The sequence below is a fragment of the Grammomys surdaster genome, unplaced genomic scaffold, assembly GCF_004785775.1.
Source record: "Grammomys surdaster isolate TR1022 unplaced genomic scaffold, NIH_TR_1.0 268, whole genome shotgun sequence".
NCBI lineage: Eukaryota > Metazoa > Chordata > Mammalia > Rodentia > Muridae > Grammomys > Grammomys surdaster.
Genome location: NW_021604709.1, coordinates 883457 through 905093, shown reverse-complemented (window position 1 = coordinate 905093; position 21637 = coordinate 883457). Strand labels below are relative to the sequence as shown.

The window sequence follows — 21637 nt, the reverse complement described above, 5'->3', positions numbered from 1 at the left end:
GCAACCACCCAATGGCAGCCTAGGGAAACACAGTCAAACCCTAGGTCAGTACACAGCTGTTGGGACAATGTGGTCCCAAAAACCAGCATAAGGACATCAGTACAGCTCCCTTTACCCTGTCTCTCTTCTAAAAGCCACTGTGTCACCAAAATTGATCTTCACTTCCTTCACATTCTTTATCACCTCTATATTTTGATTAATAACCATGTCATAAGGTCATGACTTGATATACTCATATGGATGTGAACTCTTATTAGGTTCTTTCCCATCCTACAACTTTAGACACACTGAGACTAGAGTCACACAAAACGAGCTTTTGTACATTTTATTGAGCAAGGAATGGGGAAGCATATGTGGGGAATGCACTGGAGCATTTTCAGAGGAAGGAGAAAAGGGTAGCTGCTTGAGTGTACTTATATATTCTTAGTATTTTAATCAACTGCTGATTTTGGTGCTTGTAATCTGAAATGCAACCATCAAGTCAGAGTCATTCCTTTGAGTGATGAAGCAGAGCCAGAGAGGTCTGCATCCTGAACAGTACCATTTGACACAAACTTAGATTCCAAGGCAGCTCAAGCTCATCAGGACCATACAATTATTCAAGGGGGAAAATGGACTTCAAAAGAGCAGAATTCATGCTATATAAGGAAACCAAAATGGCTGATCAGTGCTGGATAATGTTAAAAGAAAACTTGAAACCAATACTGTTTGAGGGAAGTAGGACTGGTAAAAATAAAAACAAACCTCTGCCAACTCTAACAACACTCAGCTTGATTAAGCAGTCTGCTGATCTACAACACAATGATGTCCATCTTCCTTATGACATCTGTCTACCTTTAAGGGTCACAGTTTTTTCATTTTCTTGTCAAGACATCCCTTTAAGGTACAGCCTATGACTCATTACATGGTTTCAGAAGTCAGCACAGTAGCATACATTCAGTAGCATGGACTCTCTGACTCTCAGGACCAAATCAGGGATATGGGACACAGGCATTCCTGAAAGCTTCAGAGTAGGGAAAGTGGCATGAATAGGAATTGCCAATGTACAAAGTCACTATATCTCCAGTGAATCACTATCAGGGGAAAGGCTGGCATTGAGTGTGGAGAGCAGCACTGAAGGTCTCATTTCCTTTCATGCTTGTCTGGATAGAAGAACTACTTGATGTATAAATGTCTCTTCCCAACAATAAAACCTCTTGCTGCTTGCTCCAGTCCAACCGAGAAATACCCTAGTGCTCTCAGAGTACATTATCCACACTTTAACCTACTGAGCAACTTACATTATTAATGTGTACAGATGTACTATTCACCTGGTGCTAAATATTCTCTTGATAATTCTTAGACATATTCTTAACTAAGTATATCCCTGTGTGACTTACATACCTTTCCTCATTTGCCAAAGAAAGGCCCATCTAATGTCTTATTTACTTGTATGCATACACACACACACACACACATACATTCACACACAAATACATTCACCCACATACATACACACAAAAACACACTCATACACACACATGCAAACCCACTAGTTCTTCCATGATTGCAAATACTGCATATATGTGTGGATATGTTCCTAAATGTACTTTCACATACCCACATGCTTCTACATCCCTTTGATTGCACAATATGTCTCTGCAAAATGCTATGTTCATACCTTTTGCTGATCAGTATGTTCATTTAAGGGGCAATTGGTCAAGTCATCCTTGGTCTTCATACATGTGGTTTTGCCTAGGATCACATCAAATAAGAAATACCTTCCAGCCACCATCTAAGGAGAAGATAATAATTAACTTTTAACATTAGACTGAACTTCACATGGGTTCTTTTAAATTCCAGTAAGAAAAATGGGAGACCGAAAGCATAGTATTCCTAATACTTTGGAAAAGTAGGTAGCTCAGAGTAGTAAGCCAGGATGGAGGCAATAAAACTTTTGTATTCAACAATGCAAGGCTACTCAGAGGACCAGTGTTTTCTGGAGGTTGAATCACAGGAATAATTAGATGATAAAGCCCGCAAATGAGAACATATGTCTTACATTTTTAATTAAATATATTTAGCTCATTTTTCCCCAGAAGGAATACCACACTCACCCTTATAGAACTGTAGAGAAACAAATGGTGAGAGCAGACAAAGATATGGAAACACTGTGAACCCAAATGTGAATTCTATGCATCGTCAAGACTTAAGATTCATATCAATGAAGTGATATTCAACCACTGTATTCAGTGTGCAAAGGTCTAAGGTTCTGTAATAGGTTGCTTATAAACATGGTATGCCTGACTGAATATGATTTTGCAGGAATTTCTTTTATTGTGAGGTTGACATGGATACAGTCATATCCACAATATGAATCCCTGAAATTCATCATCATAAGATATCTTCCCATATTATAATGTCTTGATTAATTTCATTCTGCAGAGTTTAGAAGTTTTTATTATGGAGACCTTTAGTTCCTTGGCTTTGTTTGCTATGAAAGAAATTTTTTCTTCTTCGTTTGATTCATTTTCTTTTATTTCTGCTTCTCTTTCACCTACTTTTCTTGCTCTGTCTCCCCCTCCCACTCATCCTTGATTTCATACTCTTTTGTGTCCTATTATGAGAAGTGGAAACAGTGCCCATGATTATTTTCTGTTTGTAATGGGATTCTGCTAGTTTTTCTTCCTTTAGATTCGTGTTCCTTATGGTCTGTTTCCTATAGCATTTATTATACTGAGATATACCCCCTCAAGCTCTCTTCTCTCGAAAACTTGTATTAGGAGAATACTATCCAGAAGGATTATGCAAGGAAAATAGCAATACTGAAAATTGAACACAATCAAAAATTAGGAAAATGAAAGTAAAAACCACTAAGAGCGCCAACTTGAACTAAGTTAGGAGGACTATTATTAAAAAATTCCTCTGTAGCAAATGGGAAGATTGAAGATTACATAATCACAGTTGTTGATGTGGCTGTTAACAGGTTTCATATGTTGATCATCAGAAACAAAGAAACAGAACTACCACAAGATCTATTTTATCCAGTACAGACTGTTTTCACATCAAAAGGACTCTGTTCCACTTGAGAGATATATGTTCGTCTATGATGATACTTTCCATATTCACAATAGTTAGGGAGTAAATCAGCCTAGATCGCTGTCACTTGAATCATGAATAAGGAGGATGTGACAAAAATACACAATGGGATATTATTCAAGCTTAAAGAAAAATTAAAAAATGTCACCATAGAAGTTACTCTACTCCCACTTGCTATAAACCATGAGATTATATTTTAAAGGGAGCCCCAAAGTCTCCTTTCCATATTTGGCCACAGACTTATTCCTCAAACAAAACACTAGAGTCAAAGAGACAATCAAAATTATTATTCTACTAGCATTCTTAATCAGGACTCACCAACCTATCTTAGCATTACTCTACTCCTTCAATTTTCTTTCTAAAAGCTACACCTCCAAAACAAAACAAAATAAAACAAAACAAAACAAATCAAAACAAAAACATGATTTATTGCTTGCTTGCCTTTGCTGCTGCTGTTGCTGCTGCTGCAGTTACTGCTTCATTTACACACAGACCCCAACACACAAACCCTGATTTCCCCTCCAGTTTGATAAACAAACATTTTGGTGATAATTTGGTGTGAGTACTCAGTGTGAGTGTTTGTGCGTGTGTCTCTGTGTGTGTGTTTTCATTTTCTGTTCACAATATTTTGGTCCTTATCTCCAACCTCCATTATAATTGGAAGGTGAGATAGGCTGTTCTTTAAGAACCAAAAGCGGCCTAACACCAAATGCATGTCACTGAGAAGAAGGAATATGGAAACAATCTACAGCCATCAGGCCCATAGATGTAGAATCAATGGGAGAAAAGGGAGACATTTGGCTTTTAATCTAGCTACAAAAGCACAAAAAGCACTTTGACACCTGCTCAGGTCAGCTGCTCTAGCTATCCTTGTCCACCCAAAGACTGCTGAGATACAAACGTACAGATATCCAAAATAGATTTATAGACTAAAAGGTGTAGTCATGCTCATCTTTAAGAATGTGCACATGATAATCTTTGAAATAGTCAGACTGAAAAGCACAGATATAAACCCACACATAGTTTTGATGAGATAAATAGAAGATAATTACCATAAACCAGAGATAGCAAGTAAAATTATGCCTCATCATTATAACAGAAACTAAGGAGTGTCCATGACTTCCTGGTTTAAAATCTGTTTTCGTCCTCGAGCAGTGTGAATGTCATTCAAGGCTGATATCATATTTTCGGATATTAAATAAAACCACTTCCTTTCCACTTTTCTGAGGTACCAGTTCTCTTCTTATTAAACAGGGATCATTGTTTCTCAAAATAAGATGCAAATGATGTGATGTGAAGTTAAATAAATAAATACACAAACAAACAAAAACCAGAAACAAAACCACAACAAGACGACACAAACAAACAATTTAGATGCCAAAGATAGGAAAGCGTCTAAAAGAATAAAATCCTTCTTAGTTTTTATGCTCTACATGGCTTATAAATATTCCTGGTGTTGACCTAAGAACTCACACATGATAGCAGGATAAAATTGCTGGAAACCAGTAGTTACATTTTTGTTCACAACAATCCCCCATTAGGTGACACTGAATAGCCATTGGGTTTTTCTCTGCCTGTGAGGACACATTTTAGTCACAATTTTCTCCTTTCAAAGGTGATGAGGACCTTGGAGGGTCCTGCTCTCTCAGGACCCTAAAGACAAAGAATTTCTGGAACACAAAGTGTTCAACTAGGATTTTGTAGGAATTTGAAGGCCAGAAAACAGTGGTATCTATTGTCAAGAAGATAGCCAACCTAACCAAACTCAAAACTGGAAGAATAAAAATTGTTTAAAAATCTGGGGTGAAAAGATAGTGTGGAACTGTAAGAGAATAAGAAGAGTGAATAGAGAGGAGATGGAGATTCAGGGAAGAGGAAGATGTGGAACAAAAATGTACAGAAGGGGAAATAGAGCTGGCTTCCTGTAAGAGCAATGTGAACAGAGACAAAATATAGAGGCATGAATAGACAAAGGAGGGGAAAGTTGAAATAACATATGGTGCTGTCAAGGAGCCAATGTAAACTAATAGTACAGCATATAAGGCCAACACCTTCCGAGGCTACATTCACTGCCTGATCCAAACTCACTGCAATTCCACTTCTATCGTTGGATCCATGTCGAATTGGGAGAAGACCATGGTCTACCTACTCCATGCTCAACTATTTTTGCTGACCACCGTCATATTTGTTCTGAACCTGAGCCATTACGCTATGCTAGGTCACATTCCAGGTGGCATAGAGAAATCTAATATGGAGGAGTATGGGGCCCCAGATGCACTGGACTTTGCTGTCAGCCAGTACAATGATAGAAACAATGACCTGTACCTGAGCCGTGTAATGGAAGTGAAGAGTGTCCAAAGTCAGGTATGTGTCCCTTTGTTGAGGGAGCCTGACTTATCTTAGAGTCTTGAATCATTTTAGCATTCTCTCCACCTTGCTGTTCTTTGATACTGACTTAATTTGCTTTGTAATCAGTGAGTTGAGCTGGAAATATTTGCAGTATTCACATATTCCTCCCTTTATTACATTTTTATTCTCAGATATTTTCTGTCCTATAGAAGCACTTGTAGGTGTCCTTCTCAAACTACAATAGCCTCTGTTTATCTCCTTTCAAATTTAAGAGTATGTTGTCAGTGTGCACATGTCTGTTTCTTGCTATACTTCCCAGCCAAACAAGATCAGAGGCTTTTCAAATATCTTCTAAGAAGAACATCTTATCACTACCTTTCTTGAGCCCAAAGACAATGCAAACAGATAATTATGTGATCATAAAAAGTAAATTCTCACCACAACAGCCTTTTGGTCTTGAAATCTTTAGTGTCTTTTATACAATTCTACTCCCCTTTCTGGGCAAATATCAAAAGCAATCACAATTATAGCACAGGGGCTTTCTCTTAATCCATCATATCGTTGTTACTATTGCATCATATTGTGTTTAGGCCAGCTTCCTTCAATTCCTCAAGGATATATACATATACATATACATATACATATACATATACATATACATATACATATACATATACATATGTATATGTATATATGTATATGTATATATATTTGTGTGTATGTGTGTGTGTGTGTGTGTGCGTGTGTGTGAAATTTTTAAAATATTTTGTTAGTAAACTGTTCAGTGTAAATTTTCCAGCATGTAAAATGAAATTTTTATCCATTTTAAAATGTTTTGACAGGTAAATCTAGAAACAATATTTATACACAGTTTTGTCATATACAGGATCACTCAGTTTCCATAGTTTCATTAGTAGTCAATCTCAGAATGACTTATTTCATAACAGCTTCCTGTTGTCTAGGCTTCCTTTGCTTAAAATTTTACAGAACTTTGTGTAGAATCATTTGCACCCAGCACTGGTGAAAAGTTAGAATCTCCAGTACCACGAAGGGAGTGGTTTCCTAATATTATATCACAAAGGATATTGTTTTCTGCTTGAAGTATGAATACACAATTATGCTGCATAGTGAAATCATGTAAAAAACACCTTTTTTAGAATAATGCTTTCACCTCTCCTTACACAAATCTCTACAAACAAAATATCCCTCCCTTTGAGCCAATACTCCTACTTGTTGACTGGAGATAATATCTTAGGTTCCCACATGAGCCTTTATAATAGGAGTACCACCATTCTAGAGAACCATAGCTTCTTTTTGCATATATATCTTGGAGTGAAGTTGGAATCATCTTCAACAATTTCCTCCTACTTACTCTAGATGTGATCTTTGAGTCATAGTTTGGTTGATCCTCTCAAACATTTATAGAGGAACACAGGGAAATGTACCTTAACCTAGCAGCATGGGGTTAACCTTTGACTCTTAACATAGAATGCTGAAAAAAATAAAAAGGAGGGGGTGCGCCAAAAGCCATACAAGTGGCTGCTGAACCAAAAAGTGAATACTGAAAGAAGGATGAAATTTTTACTAGCTGTTTTCCATTACATTAAAAAAAATGCTCTATATCTAACCATCTCAGCATAAACCATCTCACAAGCATATTGTGGGCATTACTAACATGAATACAGAAACAGGTATGTACCATGATATGTAAATGTAGAGATCTTTTTCCTTCTTGCCATGAATATCAATGATGTAAAGAATAACAGAGTTCTTTCTGTCTACAGCATTTTCTCATGAGCACAAGATATCCTGTGGAAGACTCAATTATGGTAGAAGAGTTAATAAAAAGGAAACTTCTGATGGGTCATCTTGGTTGCCAAAATGATTTTAATGAGAAATGAATAAGTGATTATTAAGAAAACTTTCCATGATATTGTATAATACCTTGTACAGGTCTGACTGGATGCTAATTATCTTGAATATTCTCTTACATAATCCATTGATTAGTCTGAAAAGTGATGCCATTAATGAGTAGAGATGAGATTCAAGGAGTGGGGACACTGAAGGAAAATGTCATTGAGACCCTTGTTTCACATCCTGTGGTTTTCTCCATCTTTCTTCTATGTTCTGTTCTCAGATTACTGTCAACATGATGTAATTTCTTGGTTCTCTTGACTTTTTTTTTTGCATAATGGACTAGCAACTCGGAAACACTGACCCTTACAGAAAAAGAAAGCCCTAGAAAGCCCTACATAAACATCTTCATTAAGGCCTAATATGTGAGATGAGTAAACTATGAGAGAATTATAGACCACTGAGGAGTGAATAGAGTAGCTGCAGCTCATTTTGTTCATCTGAAGCTTAATGCTAGAAGATACATGGGATTCACTTCTGAATTCACCTGGTTCTTAACATTTTGTCAGCTCTCACATTTGTTTCATTAGCATTGTATCAGGATGAGTCTATGATTCCCTATTGGAAAAACAGCTAACTGTTCTTAGTCAAAAATGTAAATCCGGCATGAGATTTAAACACTACAAAAACATTCCTTTTAACAGCTGCACTTCAGGTTACGTGTGTGTGTGTGTGTGTGTGTGTGTGTATGCATTCTTTTTGTATTGAAACATTCTCCTTTTGAAGCAACCCATCTCCTCATGAGAACGTAGGGATGAGCATGAATAAAGAAAAAGCATGGATGTTCTGCTCTGGAAGAGGACTCATCTAAAGATTATAAGTGAGCTCCCACACATGACTCACTGTAACAGTGCTATTTCTTTCTCATTTGTGGGTTCCACCTCAAATTATTCCTGTGTTTCAGCCTTCCAACATCACAGATCCTGTCAGCAGCCTTGCATTGTCAAAAACAAAATTTATATTGCCTAAATACCAGCTGATACCTCAGAGCTACATAATTTTCCAAAGTACTAGAAACTCTGCTCTTTCTGTGTTTTGTCAAGCTTACTGGAATGGAAAAGAGCTCATGTGAAGTTCAGTTTAATATTAAAAGGGAATCTTTAATTTCTTCTTAGGTGGTGGCTGGTAAGAAATTTTTATTTGATGTGATCCTAGGCAAAACTACATGTTTGAAGACCCAGGATGACTTGACCAACTCTCCCTTAAATGAAGAGTCTAATCAGCAGGAGGTATGAATACAACACATATCAGAGACATTCTGTGCAAGTAGAGGGATGGACAAGCCAGTGAGTTTGTAAAAGTTTATTTCAGATCATAGTCATATTGACTTGTAAATTTGCAAACATGGACAGATGTGTGTGGTTGTGTGTAGTTGTGTGTGTGAGTGTCCATATAAGTAGATCAAAGTTTATTTGAATTGTCCTTGGGCAAAGGTGGAAAGGTATGTATAAGGTGTGTGGTAAGTGACACATAGGTTTTTACAGGGTGAGTAAATGTAAATGTAGTGTACTTAGTTAAGAATATGTCCATCAAGTTTTGATAGTATATGCAGCACTGAGAGCAGACTATCTGTACACATAAAAAAGGTGACTTGCTAAGTAGGTTAAAGTGTTAATTATGTACTTTGAGGTTACTATGGTGTTTGATTGACCTGGAGGATGGAGTAGCAGGTTTTTTTTTTTCTGGGAACAGACATTTACACTTCCAAGCATAGCTTCTCTCCACACCATCCTGAAAGGAAATGAGCCCTGCAGTTCTTGCACTTAATGCCACCTATCCACAAACAGTGGTAAACTGAAGATATGATGGATTTGTGTACAATGGCAATACATTTCATGTTACTTTCCCTACTACGAAGCTTTCAGGAATTTCTCTGTCCCATTCTCCTGAAAGTTCCCTGTCTGGAAGTGAGAGGGTTCTGTGTACTGAATGTAAACTCTGGTCCTGACTTCTGAGATCCTAGAATGAGTCAGAGGGTATTCCCTAAAGGGATGTCTTGACAGGAAAACGAGAAACCTGTGACCAATAAAGGTAGACAGATGTCATATGGTAGAGGGACATCACTATGTTGTAGATTAGCAGACACTGCTTAATAAGGCAGAGTGTAGGTAGAGTTGGCAGAATTTTGATTTTACATTCACCAGTGGAATACCCTCAAACAATTCTGGTTTCAGATGTCCTCTAAGCTTTATCCAGCACTGATCAACCTTCTTTGTTTACTTTTATATAATAAATTCTGCTCTTTTGAGGTCTATTATATCCCCTGGGAGAGTTATAAGGCTCTGATGAGCTCCAGCTGTCACAGTATATAAGTTTGTGTCAAGAGTAACAGTACAAGATGCAGACATCTCTGGCAGTGCCTCATCACTCCTGTCATTGATCATGCCTTTATGGATGCCAGATTACCAACACCAAAATCAGCAGTGGTTAGAGACTAAGGATATACAATTACACCCAATCCCCGACCCCTTTCTTCTTCCCCTGCAAATGCTCTAGTGAATTGCCCACATATGCTTGCTAATTGCTTGCTCAATAAAATGTACAACAGCTCCTCTTGTGTGACACCAGTCTCAGTGTATCTAAAGATCTGTGATGAGAAAAATTCTAATGACAGCTCATATTCATATGTATATATCAAGTCAATGCCACATGACACTGTTATTTTCCAGAATGTAGAGATGATAAAGTATGACTGAAACAAATTGAGACTTCAGTCATGTTTAAGAAAGGAAACATACCAGAAAATTTACATGAAGGTGGTAGTTCATTTAATTATATATGTATATATATACATGTTGTCTTATGGTGGCCCTGACTTCTCAAGCGTGCTCAGGTGTATCTGTCCCTAGTCCCTGATTCTATTTCTAAAGGCAGTATTTTCATTTCCTTCAATCCAAAGCTCCTGTCTCTTTACTTGACCTCTAGTGGACCCAAGATTGCATTTCTCTCTATTACTTTTCAGATCACACCTTGTGTAACTTCCCCCTTATTCTGAATCTCCTCTGGGTCGACACCTTTTCTTACACTTTTACATTTCTGACCCTTCACTATAATTACTTCAATATAGCATGCTACACAGATTGTCCTCTTTTGATCTCTCATAAGTTGATAATCATAGTCTACATAAGTTATACCTTTTATTTTGCCCTTCAAATGCATATACCTTTTTATATTAAAAATTACTGTATCATAAACTCACTTTTCTTATTTTCTTGAGAGGGCAAAACATCCAGGGTGATGCTCTGTAATTGCTTTTTAAGGATGGTATTTGAAAGGCTCGAGCAACTTTCATTTCTGCCCTTTTCCGGAGATCATTTTTGGCAAATATCATGAAATAACCTTTTGTTGGGACAATAGTAGGATGATTTCTTTCCACAACTCATTAGCATCAATCATTACATCTGGAAAAGAAGCTTCTTGAAAGTTGGTTGATGGGTTCCTCTCTGACCAGCTCAGCTAATGTTTTCAAAATAGAGCTTAAGACCATCTGTTGTATGATTTATTCCTCTTTCAACACAAATGAATTAGTGTCTTGTATCTATTAAAACTGATATACTCAATCAAAATGTGTGATTATATGAACTTAATCGTGCCCTCCCCCAGGCTTGAGCAGGCCAGGAAGGCCTTGTTTACCACAATAGACATATTGTAATCAGACCTAGGTGAAGTCATATTCCCTGGCTGCACATGTAACTTTCTACAGGAACTAAGAAGAATAGACTGCCTACTGACCTTACCTTGTGACATAATCCAGCTGAAACCAAGGACAGGTTTCATGGGCTTCCTTTATATATTCAAGTGCTGACAATTAAACTTTGATCTTTGATCAGAGAGCTTTGTCTTGGCTTCATGCTTCTTTCACCCCCCCCCCCATGTCTTTTTCATTCTCAATTCTTCTTTTAGGTGAACCCAGTTTGTCTCTCACCACTGAAAGCTACAGGTGGTTCCCAAAGAAGAGACCTAAAAATGGAGGGTGTGGGGAGGGGGTGGAGAAACAATTGAGAAATTCTGACTTGCATGTAACTCCACAGAAAATGGAAGAAGAGTTTCATACATGGTTAACAATGAACAACATTGGTGCTAGAGCTCTCTTTTGGAGGCTGTATTGCAGGAGGTGCATTAAGAGGATTTAGCTAGGCTGAATAGGTGTTATCCTGATGCTGACTTCACTTAGGGGGTAACAGTTAAATTTCGAGCTGTGGAATCATAGATAGACCTTTGTCAGCAACCTATGAGCTGCCTCAGGCATGAGGAGCAGGGTTAGAAGGAATTGGAGAAATTAAAAAAAGCAGGGCACTGAGGAGTAAGTATCAGTACCTGCTGCAGGACCTCCTAATGGTGGAGATAAAAGTTAGACTTTTAATAAAATATTTCAGAGCTCTTTGAAGAACAGGAGGAAATAGGGATATAATCTGCTTTCTCTTAGGCTCCTATGGGAGAAACTGTTAGTTTTGTCTTTGACAAGCCAATCTGTCCACGTGTGTCAATTGTCTGTTTTTTGTTGTTGTTGGAATGATTGTTGTTCTGTGTTTCATGTTCAAAAGAAAAAGATGGTTAAAACTTTTTATCCTGGCTAGCCACCACTTGCTTTAATTTAACTTGTTTAAAAGACAGACTTAATGTGCACAGCAGAAACTTATGAGTTACTCTGCACCTGTAGCTAGGAGTCAAGTTCAGCTGGAGAAGAATTTCCTGGAGTTGACTGTCTGCATAAGCTGGTCTTAAAGAGGCAAGCAGATTTTTTTTCCTTTTATGATAAGGAAGCTGGTGGCTATTTTCCTAGGAAAATCTTTGTGACAGTATTTATTGTGTTCAGTAGGAGACAAGTTGCTTTTCTTTTAAAATTACAGCTAGAAAAAGTAAGAAAAATTTGTTTAATACATATATGTGTATCTACTTCATTTTTGTTTCTGAATTGTTTTACAAGCATAAATATGGTCTGCTGTCTTGGCTGTAGTTTATTGTCTTGTAAGTTAATAAGTAGAATTAAAAATATGTGACTTTGGTAATAGAAAGTTGGCTTAAAGCTGGTAACTCAGGGTTGGAGTCATTCAAGCAACAAGTGCCATGAGCCAATCCAGGAAAACAGGTCTCCAAAGATCCTAGAAACCAGATTTATAAAATACAATATTTAGGGCAGTGTCTATTTGGAGAGATATTTGAGGCTTTACTGTAAGGGACCCCCGAGGGGGAGACCCCACTCTCACCTGGAGTTGCACGAACCCAAGGAAACACAGAGAGCGGCTTGATGCAAACTAGCAAAAGATAGTTGGCTGGCGAGGGGCCCTCTGGTCAAAAATGCATCCCATGCAAGGGAAGGATTTCGACTCCGAGCTCTGACAGTTTGAAGTTTATATAGAAAGCAGCGCAGGGGGAAGGGGAGAGCAGGAAACTTTGGTGCAGCTACATTTGATTGGGTATTTTAAACATTAGCAATAGGTGTAAGTTATCATTTTGGTGGGCATAGCAAACTTTTCTTGGTGGTCATGATGACTCTGTATTTTTGGCCATGAAACCTCAGACCTTCTGATAGGGGAAGAAAAACACCAGATGGCCCATTTCTCATTTGGGCATGTTTAGACTTGTCAAGGTCTGTCCTTGCTTGTTCCTACATTCGTGGTCACCCTGTCCTAGGAGGAACTTGTTATTTTTTGTTTTGGCTGTTTTCAGCAAATTGTTGGTGGTCTGAGGGGTTCTGCTGAGGTATTTTGATTTTCTGTCCTCACATTCCCTACTCCTCTTATTAAAATTGATTTTAATCTTAAAATCACAGGGCAGTATCTTCAGGTTCTTTTCCTAAGATCTCATATGTCCGTCTTAATGTCAATATCTGAACAGCATTGACCGTATCTTTTATAAAAGCAACTATTTTATTAAAGACACCTGGTCCTACAGTCAACAGCAAGAGTAGAATTACAAGAGGACCTGCAAGAGAGGATATCAATGTGGTCAGCCAAGGGGATCTATTAAACCAGCCTTCAAACCAACTCTGCTGTATTTCTCTGTCTTTTTGTCTCTGATCTAGTTTCTCTCTAAGTTTGTTCATAGAGTCTTTAATTACTCCCGAATGGTCTACATAAAAACAGCATTCTTCTTTCAAAGCAGCGCACAATCCTTCCTCTCTAAGAAGCAGCAAGTCTAAGCCTCTTCTATTCTGCAATACAACTTCAGAAAGGGAGGGTAATGATTCTTCCAGTTTGGACACTGACTGTTCCAGGGCTCTTAAATCTACATCCATGGCAGCCCTTAATTCATGAAAACAGTGTGGGGTCTGGATCAATGCAGCAGTTCCTGTGCCCATACCAGCAGCCACTCCAAGTCCCAATATGACAGCTAGGGTTAAAGAAATGGGCTCACTATGAAAGTGTCTAAGGTATCTAGGCTCATGGTCAAAAGTATCTGCAGGGTAGTAATAGACCCGAGGGACTAGTTGAACAAGCACACAGTAATCCTTAGTATCATCAAAAACAGCAGTAGAAATACACGGGGACAATCCAGACCCACAAGCTCACCACGTATCTCTTTCTGGTACTAAATATTTATTTTCAGCAGTCTTTGAACTCTTAAGGATCTTATTACATAAATGTTTATAGGCAGTAGGGAGGTTTCCCAAGCAAAGTCCTTGTTCTGAAACTTCAGGGAGAGTGAGTCTGTTCTCACTGTTCCATGTGCATGTCTCATGGCTGGTGGTAGTGTTAAAAGTTCCTGTTGTAGCGAGGCCTTCATAATAAGGGGGCCCTGAGGAGAGGCAGAGCCAGCATGACTTGGTCATCTCAGGCTGTGAGCTGTTTATTACAGTAAAAGCCCCCTGAATTAAATTCAACAGTCTTTGTTCAGTGCCTAGAATAGCTGTGGTGGTGAAAGAGGAGCTGCCGAGGGAAAAACTTTCTGTGGGTGGTACAGGAGTTACCAGTCTACCACGGGGGAGTGGTCTCTGTTCGGGTAACACTTGGTTGGGACCTATCAATAGGGCAGGGAGGCTTTCTATTTTTAGGCGAATGAGGAGGACAGATCCTGCCCCTCCTCCATGTTTGTTAAAGACTAGGCCCCATCTCATACCATTATGCCACTTAGAAAAGCTAGTTGCCCTACCCTTTAAAGTAAATTCTATCTTTATGACATCTACATCACTTCGGGAGCATGGCTTCCCTTTGTATAGTTCCATATCTGGGGCAAACCTGCTTGGTCCTAGATTTGCAAAAGAAAAAGTCACTCTGTCTCAGTTGGATGGTGTTCTCCACCGTCAATCTCCATCATTCGAGGTAACACAACTCTAAGCTCCACAAAAAAATTCTTGGGGGCCATCACAATACTTGCCTCTATCAAACTCAGGACAGCTATAAAACCCATACCTGCGTACCATGTTAGGGAGAGTACTTGCAACTACATGGTTGATCTGTCGGAAACAGAAGTACAAGGTTGGTCACCAAGTGCCGGGGGGGGGGGGCCATTCGCTGTGCACTGGTTATGACAGTTCCAATTCTTGTATCTATAAGTTGCCAGGTGAGTTGTTGGGGGGCATGGGGATTACTTGCCATCACCTGAGGAATGGCTATTGCGAAGGCGCAGCTTAAGGAGATTATCAGTCTTTTCCAGAGTCCACTTATCTTGGTTAACTTCAGGGGGAGCTCTTTTGACGTGTGAGGCATGGACCCAAGTAGGAATCCCGTCTACCTCAATGGCGGTTGGGGTTGTCAACAGTACCAGGTAGGGTCCTTTCCACCATGGCTCAAGGTTCTCTGTACGGTGTCTCCATATCAACACTGCATCTCCGACTTCAAACTTGTAGGGAACAGCTGAGTCTCCAGAGACATAGATGTCTTTCAGTTGTTCCCAGATTTCTTTCTTGACTGTTTCTAGAGCTCTGAGGTGGGCTAGGAGAGAAGATGGTAGGATAGAACCATCATCAGGGTGGGCACCACTTTCTAATGTCTCATATATTGGGGGAGGTGAGCCAAACATGATCTCGAAGGGGGTCAATCCCAAAGGTCCTGGGGTGTTCTGTACCCAGAACAGTTCAAGAGGGAGAAAAGCTGTCCAGTCGCCCCCGCCATTCTCTAAGGTCAATTTTGTTAAGGTCTCTTTTATGGTTCTATTCTTTCTTTCTACCTGTCCTGAGCTCTGAGGTCTATAAGAACAATGTAATTTCCAATCGAACCCCAGTTGTCTGGCCAACCCTTGACTTACCTGTGAGACAAAAGCTGGCCCATTGTCTGACCCAATTACCATTGGTACTCCAAACCTGGGTAGAATTTCTTCCAGTATCTTCTTAGCCACTAAGTTGGCTGTTTCTTTCTTGGTGGGGAATGCCTCAACCCATCCTGAAAAGGTGTCTATAAAAACTAGCAGATATTTATTTCCATATTGGGCAGGCTTAACCTCAGTGAAATCCACCTCCCAATAGGTCCCACATTGGTCTCCTCTCAACCGTTTCCCTTCTAGGCCTCGGCTGAAGCCAGCATTGGTGAAAGCACAAGCTTTACAGTATTTTACGATGTCTGTAGCCATTTGCCATAGCCTTGGCATATGATAGGGAGATTTGCTTGCCAGCTTTATCATCTTCTTTGGTCCTAAGTGGGTAAACTGATATATGCCAGTCAAGTAAGTCCATGCCTCTTTCCCAGAGAAGACATCTCTGTCATTTTTAACATTTTACCAAGGTCTATGTCTCTCTCCAGCTAATAGGATCATCGGTCCCTGTGCCGCTTCTTTTGCCATGTGACCTGCCAGTTGGTTTCCTTTTTCTATTGGGCCAGTCCCTTTTTGATGTCCCAAACAGTGTATGATAGCCACCTTGCGGAGCAAATGAATAGCTTCTAATAAGCTGAGAATCTCTTCTTTGTTTTTAATTTCTTTACCAGCAGATGTCAGCAGTCTATACTGTCTATAAATTGCCCCATGCACATGGGCTGTGGCAAAAGCGTACCGGCTATCAGTGTAAATGTTAATAATCTTTCCTTCTGCCAATCTTAGAGCTTATACTAGACCAATAAGTTCAGCCTTCTGGGCCAATGTCCCTTGCAGCAAACTGCTAGCCCATATAACAGTCTTTCCATCCACCACCGCTGCCCTGGCCTGGTGCTTACCTTCTACTACGAAGCTGCTTCCATCAGTGAACCGTGGCGGTGCTCCCAGCCACAGTTGGTCAGTCATATTGGGTCAGATTCCCACCTCTCCAGCCAGTATCTCTTCACACCAGTGAACTGGGGCTTCATCAGTATCAGGCAGTAAGGTAGCAGGGTTAAGGATAGCGGGTGGGGCAAAAGTTATTCGCTCAGTCAACAACAGGCTCTGGTAGTATGTCATCCGGGCGTTGGTCATCCATCGGTCTGGGGGCTGTCTGATAATGTTCTCTAAGGCGTGAGGGGCCACCACAGTCACATTTTGGCCCATAGTCAACTTATCAGCATCTTTCACCAGCACAGCTGTTGCTGCTATCACTCGCAGGCAAGAGGGCCATCCACTGGCCACTGGGTCTAATTTTTTTAGATAGGTAGGCCACTGGGTGTTTCTGTGGCCCTAGAGTCTGAGTCAGGACTCCTCGAGCAATCCCCTTCTGCTTTTAATGTATAAAGTAAATGGCTTAGTCAAATCAGGCAATCCTAGGGCAGGCGCTTGTAATAAGGCCCTCTTCAGTCTGTCAAAGGCCTTCTGATGGTCCTCAGTCCAATCAAACTCTCCTTTTTCCTTAGTGAGAGGGTACAATGGGGCTGCCAAGGTAGCAAACCCCGGTATCCACAGTCTACAGAACCCTGTTGTCCCCAGGAATTTTCTTACCTGGTGAGGGGTGGTTGGAGTCAGAATCTGCATCATGGTCTGCTTTCTGGTATCAGTCAGCCATCACTGTCCATCTCTCAAAACATATCCCAAATAAGTCATTTCTGTCTGGCACAATTGTGCTTTCTTGGCAGGAGCCCGATATCCCAACTCACCTAGCTCAACCAGGATCTTTTGGGTTCCTTGTTCACATTCTTCATAGGTTTCTGCAGCCAATAAGAGGTCATCTACATATTGTAAGAGAGTCATCTGGGAATTCTTAGAGTGAAAGCGGTAAGGTCTCGGTGTAATGCCTCATCAAACAGGGTGGGAGAGTTCTTGAACCCCTGAGGCAGTCTTGTCCATGTGAGCTGTCCAACTCTCCCACTTTCTAGGTCCTGCCATTCAAAATCAAACAGAGGCTGACTAACAGGATGTAATCTCAGGCAGAAAAAAAATCTTTTAAATCTAGAACAGTATACCAAGTCCATTCAGGTGGTAGTGTACTGAGCAAATTATAGGGATTTGGCACTGTAGGGTGGATATCTTGTACTCTTTTATTGACTTCTCTAAGGTCTTGGACTGGGCTATAATCATTAGTCCCTGGTTTCTTTACTGGTAGAAGCAGAATGTTCCATGGGGAACTGCAGGGGACTAGAATTCCCTGCTGTATAAGTCTCCCAATGTGTGGCCTTATCCCTTCTCTTGCTTCTTTGTTCATGGGGTACTGTTGAACCCCAACAGGTGTAGCTCCAGATTTGAGTTCTATGACTATATGGGGGGAGGGCTTGCTTTGCCATCCCCATCCCTCCTGTCTCAGCCCAAGATTGGAGAAATCTATACAACCAGTCCTGTAGCCCTCTGGGGGGCTTTACTGTGTTTTGGAATAGCTGGTACTCCTCCACTAGATGCAGGGACATTATTAAGGTTTGAGTTTTCTCTCCCCCCCCCAGGACAATTCTAGACCTGAGGTGGTAAAGGTGATTTGAGCTTTTAATTTTGTTAACAAGTCTCTGCCCAGCAGGGGTGTATGGCACTCAGGAATTACTAAGAATGAGTGAGACACTTGGTTCTTGCCAAGGTCCACCTTCCAGGAGGTGGTCCAGGGATACTGTTTTTGTCCAGTGGCTCCAATTGCCAGAGTTTTTTTGTCTTTTATTTTTCCCAAAGGTCTTTTTAATACTGAGTATTCTGCTCCAGTATCAACTAGAAAAGTCATGGGGGTCCCCTTCACTTTCAAAGTTACCCTAGGCTCAGGGAGGGGGACTGAGCCCCATCCCCTCTAGTATTCATCATCTCCCAAGGACAGTACTCTCGTCTTGATTTTCTTAGGACATTCTAGAGCCCAGTGGCCTTTTCCTTTGCAATAGGCATATTGGTCCTTTCTTATTGTAGTTCGATCTATTTTCATGGGTCTCCTTGGGCCCAGCTTTGATCTGTCTCCCAGGTCCCCTAACTGTCTAACCTTAATCTTTTTCTCTTCTCCTACCACTGCAGCCAGTATTCGTGTAAGATTCCTTTCCTGTCTCTGTTCCCTTCTATCCTCGTCTTCTCTCCTTTCTTTCTTCTCCCTCTCTCTCTTCTCTTCCTCTGTCTCTCTCTTATGATAAACTTTCTCTGCCTCTTTAACCACATCTCTAATTGTCATATCATGTATTCCATCCAGGCGCTGCAACTTCCTTCTAATATCTGGGGCAGACTGCCCAACAAAAGCCATTATAACGTAACCTCTCTGCCCCTCTGTCATAGGATCAAAAGGAGTATATCTGCGATATACCTCCTTGAGATGTTCTAAAAAGACAGCTGGGGCCTCTGTTGGTTCTTGCTCGACCTCTCTTACCTTAGCCAAATTGGTGGGGCATCTCGCTACCCCTCTGAGACCTGCCACTAGAGCCCAGTGGTAGATGGTCAGCCTTTCCTTACCTGCAGCCGTGTTATGGTCCCACTGAGGTCGAGTTGGGAGGATGGCTTCATCAATCTCTGCTGGGGTTAGGTTCTGCAAAAGCTGGCCAGCCACATTCTGCATGTTTTTCTGGGCTTCCATAAGGATCCTCTCCTTCTCTTCAGTTGTAAAGAGCCCTCATAAGAGCATATTACAATCATCCCAGGTGGGCTGATGTGTAAACATCAGGGATTCCATCAGCCCTGTCAGAACTGTAGGGTTATCTGAAAAACTAGGATGGTTATTTTTCCAATTGTAAATATCAGAAGAAGAGAAAGGCCAGTGCTGTAATAACTGTAACTGGTTTGGGCCAGTCGGAGGAGGTCCGGCGGCCCTGAGGGGCAAGGCCTCTGTGGAGTCAGGGTCCTCTGAGACTGAAATAGCCCCCCTCCTCCTCCTTGTCCCTGCTGAGGGCCCACTGGGAGCCATCTCTACCAGGGCAGGAGCTGGGGGTGCAGAGGGTGCAGGCATAGGCCAGGGTTGAGGAGGGTAAGGAGGGGGTATGGGATCCAGCCAGTTGGCAGGAGGAGTGGCCACTCAAGGGGCTTCTCTGTTTCAGGGTATATTTTAGGAGGGAGTGGGGGTTTTGGCGGAGCACTGGCCTCGTTGTCCATCTGTGGTTTCTCTTTCTTCTCTGCCGCTTTTCCTCTGACAGATAAAACCTGGGAACTTGGCTGATGAGCAACCCACGGTTTCATCCATGGGAACGGATAACGAACCAAGTCCTCCCACACTGTGATATAGGGCTGTTGGTCTGGATGAGATCCAGGTCCCTCCTGACACACCTTAATGGCTTGGATAGTTGTCAAGTTAAATGTTCCTTCCTGAGGCCATCCTACATCAGAAGTGGGCCACTGTGCAGAGCAGAATGTCTTCCAGGGTCACTTCTTAATGATCACTGACAAATCCTGTCCTCTACCCCTAACGTCCGTCCAATGGTCAAGAGTCAAAGATAATGGTGTCGTCACTGTCTGTCCCATCTCAAAATTCTCAAAACTTAACAGCCTCACAACACAAATACAAACACACAAGACTAACACAGTCAGGCACACTAGTCCGCGTCAGGTTTTATAAAACCAACCGAACGCAACTTCAGAATTCCACGTCTTCCCCCAGAGCAGGAGCACTCTGTCTCCTTCATTCCGAAACAGGGCAGTCTGGCTTCCCAGACTCCCTTCCACCCTTGAGGCATCCCCCAGGGCCGCAGCCTGTGGTTCCAGGCACGTCTGCCCACCATGGCCAACTAAGACCTCACAGTCTATAGTGGCAGCTGCTCAGTGAAACCAAAATACAGAAGCAGCAAAAGCTGCCCAGAAACTGAAACCAAAATACAGAAGCAGCAAAAGCTGCCCAGAAACTGAAACCAAAATACATAAGCACCAAAAGCTGCCCAGAAACTGAAACCAAAATACAGAAACAGCAAAGACAGCAGCGCTGCACTCAGACACACACCACTCACACAAACCTACCTCCAAGGGGTCTTCGGGAGTCCTGGGTGGTCACACACTTCCCGGCCAATGCACCAAATGTAAGGGACCCCCCGAGGGGGAGACCCCACTCTCACCCGGAGTTGCACGCACCCAAGGAAACACGGAGACACGGAGACCGGCTTGATGCAAACTAGCAAAAGATAGTTTACTGGCGAGGGGCCCTCCGGTCAACAACACATCCCATGCAAGGGAAGGATTTCGACCCCGAGCTCTGACAGTTTGAAATTTGTATAGGAAGCGGTGCAGGGGGAAGGGGAGAGCAGGAAACTTTGGTGTAGTTACATTTGATTGGGTATTTTAAACATCAGCAATAGGTGTAAGTTAACATTTTGGCGGGCATAGCAAGCTTTTCTTGGTGGTCATGATGACTCTGTATTTTTGGCCATGAAACCTCAGACCTTCTGATAGGGGAAGAAAAACACCAGATGGCCCATTTCTCATTTGGGCATGTTTAGACTTGCCAAGGTCTGTCCTTGCTTGTTCCTACATTCGTGGTCACCCTGTCCTAGGAGGAACTTGTTATTTTTTGTTTTGGCTGTTTTCAGCAAATTGTTGGTGGTCTGAGGGGTTCTGCTGAGGTATTTTGATTTTTGTCCTCACAATGGGAAAAAGCTGTAGACAGAAAGAACTGGGTTATTCCTTACATCAGTGATATTCAGGGCACAAAGGAAAAAGGTCTCTATATTGACACAGCATGGCACATAGATGATTTTGTATTCATGCTAGTAATACCATTTTCTTGTAAGATTGTTTCTGCCAAGATAGTTAGATACAGAACATTTTTTACTACAATGAAGAACAACTAGTACAAATTTCAGACTTGTTTTAATGTTGACCCTTTGGCTCTGCAGCAACTAGTAAGGGCTCTTGGACCTTTATTTTTTGCAACATTCTCCATTAGCTGTTAAGTGTTAACTCCATGCTGCTATGTTCAGGTACAGTTCCCCATGGGCCTCTACAATAGTCTGAGATGGTGAACCAAACTATGCTCCAAAAATCACATCTATATGAAGTAGAAGCAATTTATTCAAGCTGATTAACCTACATTGCGAGATATCTATGCAAAAAAATTAAGATTCTCTAGATTGGTGGTACTCTTACTAAAAAG

General features: G+C 41.1%; 1 protein-coding gene and 1 pseudogene across 1 annotated transcript; one reads left to right on the top strand and one right to left on the bottom strand.

Annotated features, from left to right (window-relative positions):
• Window positions 1-5214: 5214 nt before the first annotated feature.
• LOC114628475 (cystatin-S-like) lies at window positions 5215-9653 on the top strand. Its single transcript, XM_028776363.1, has 3 exons — window positions 5215-5442; window positions 8457-8570; window positions 9570-9653. The coding sequence occupies exons 1-3, from the start codon at window positions 5215-5217 to the stop codon at window positions 9651-9653; spliced, it is 426 nt and encodes a 141-aa protein (XP_028632196.1).
• Window positions 9654-14868: 5215 nt separating this feature from the next.
• On the bottom strand, window positions 14869-20019 carry LOC114628482 (annotated as a pseudogene).
• Between the last annotated feature and the right edge of the window lie 1618 nt (window positions 20020-21637).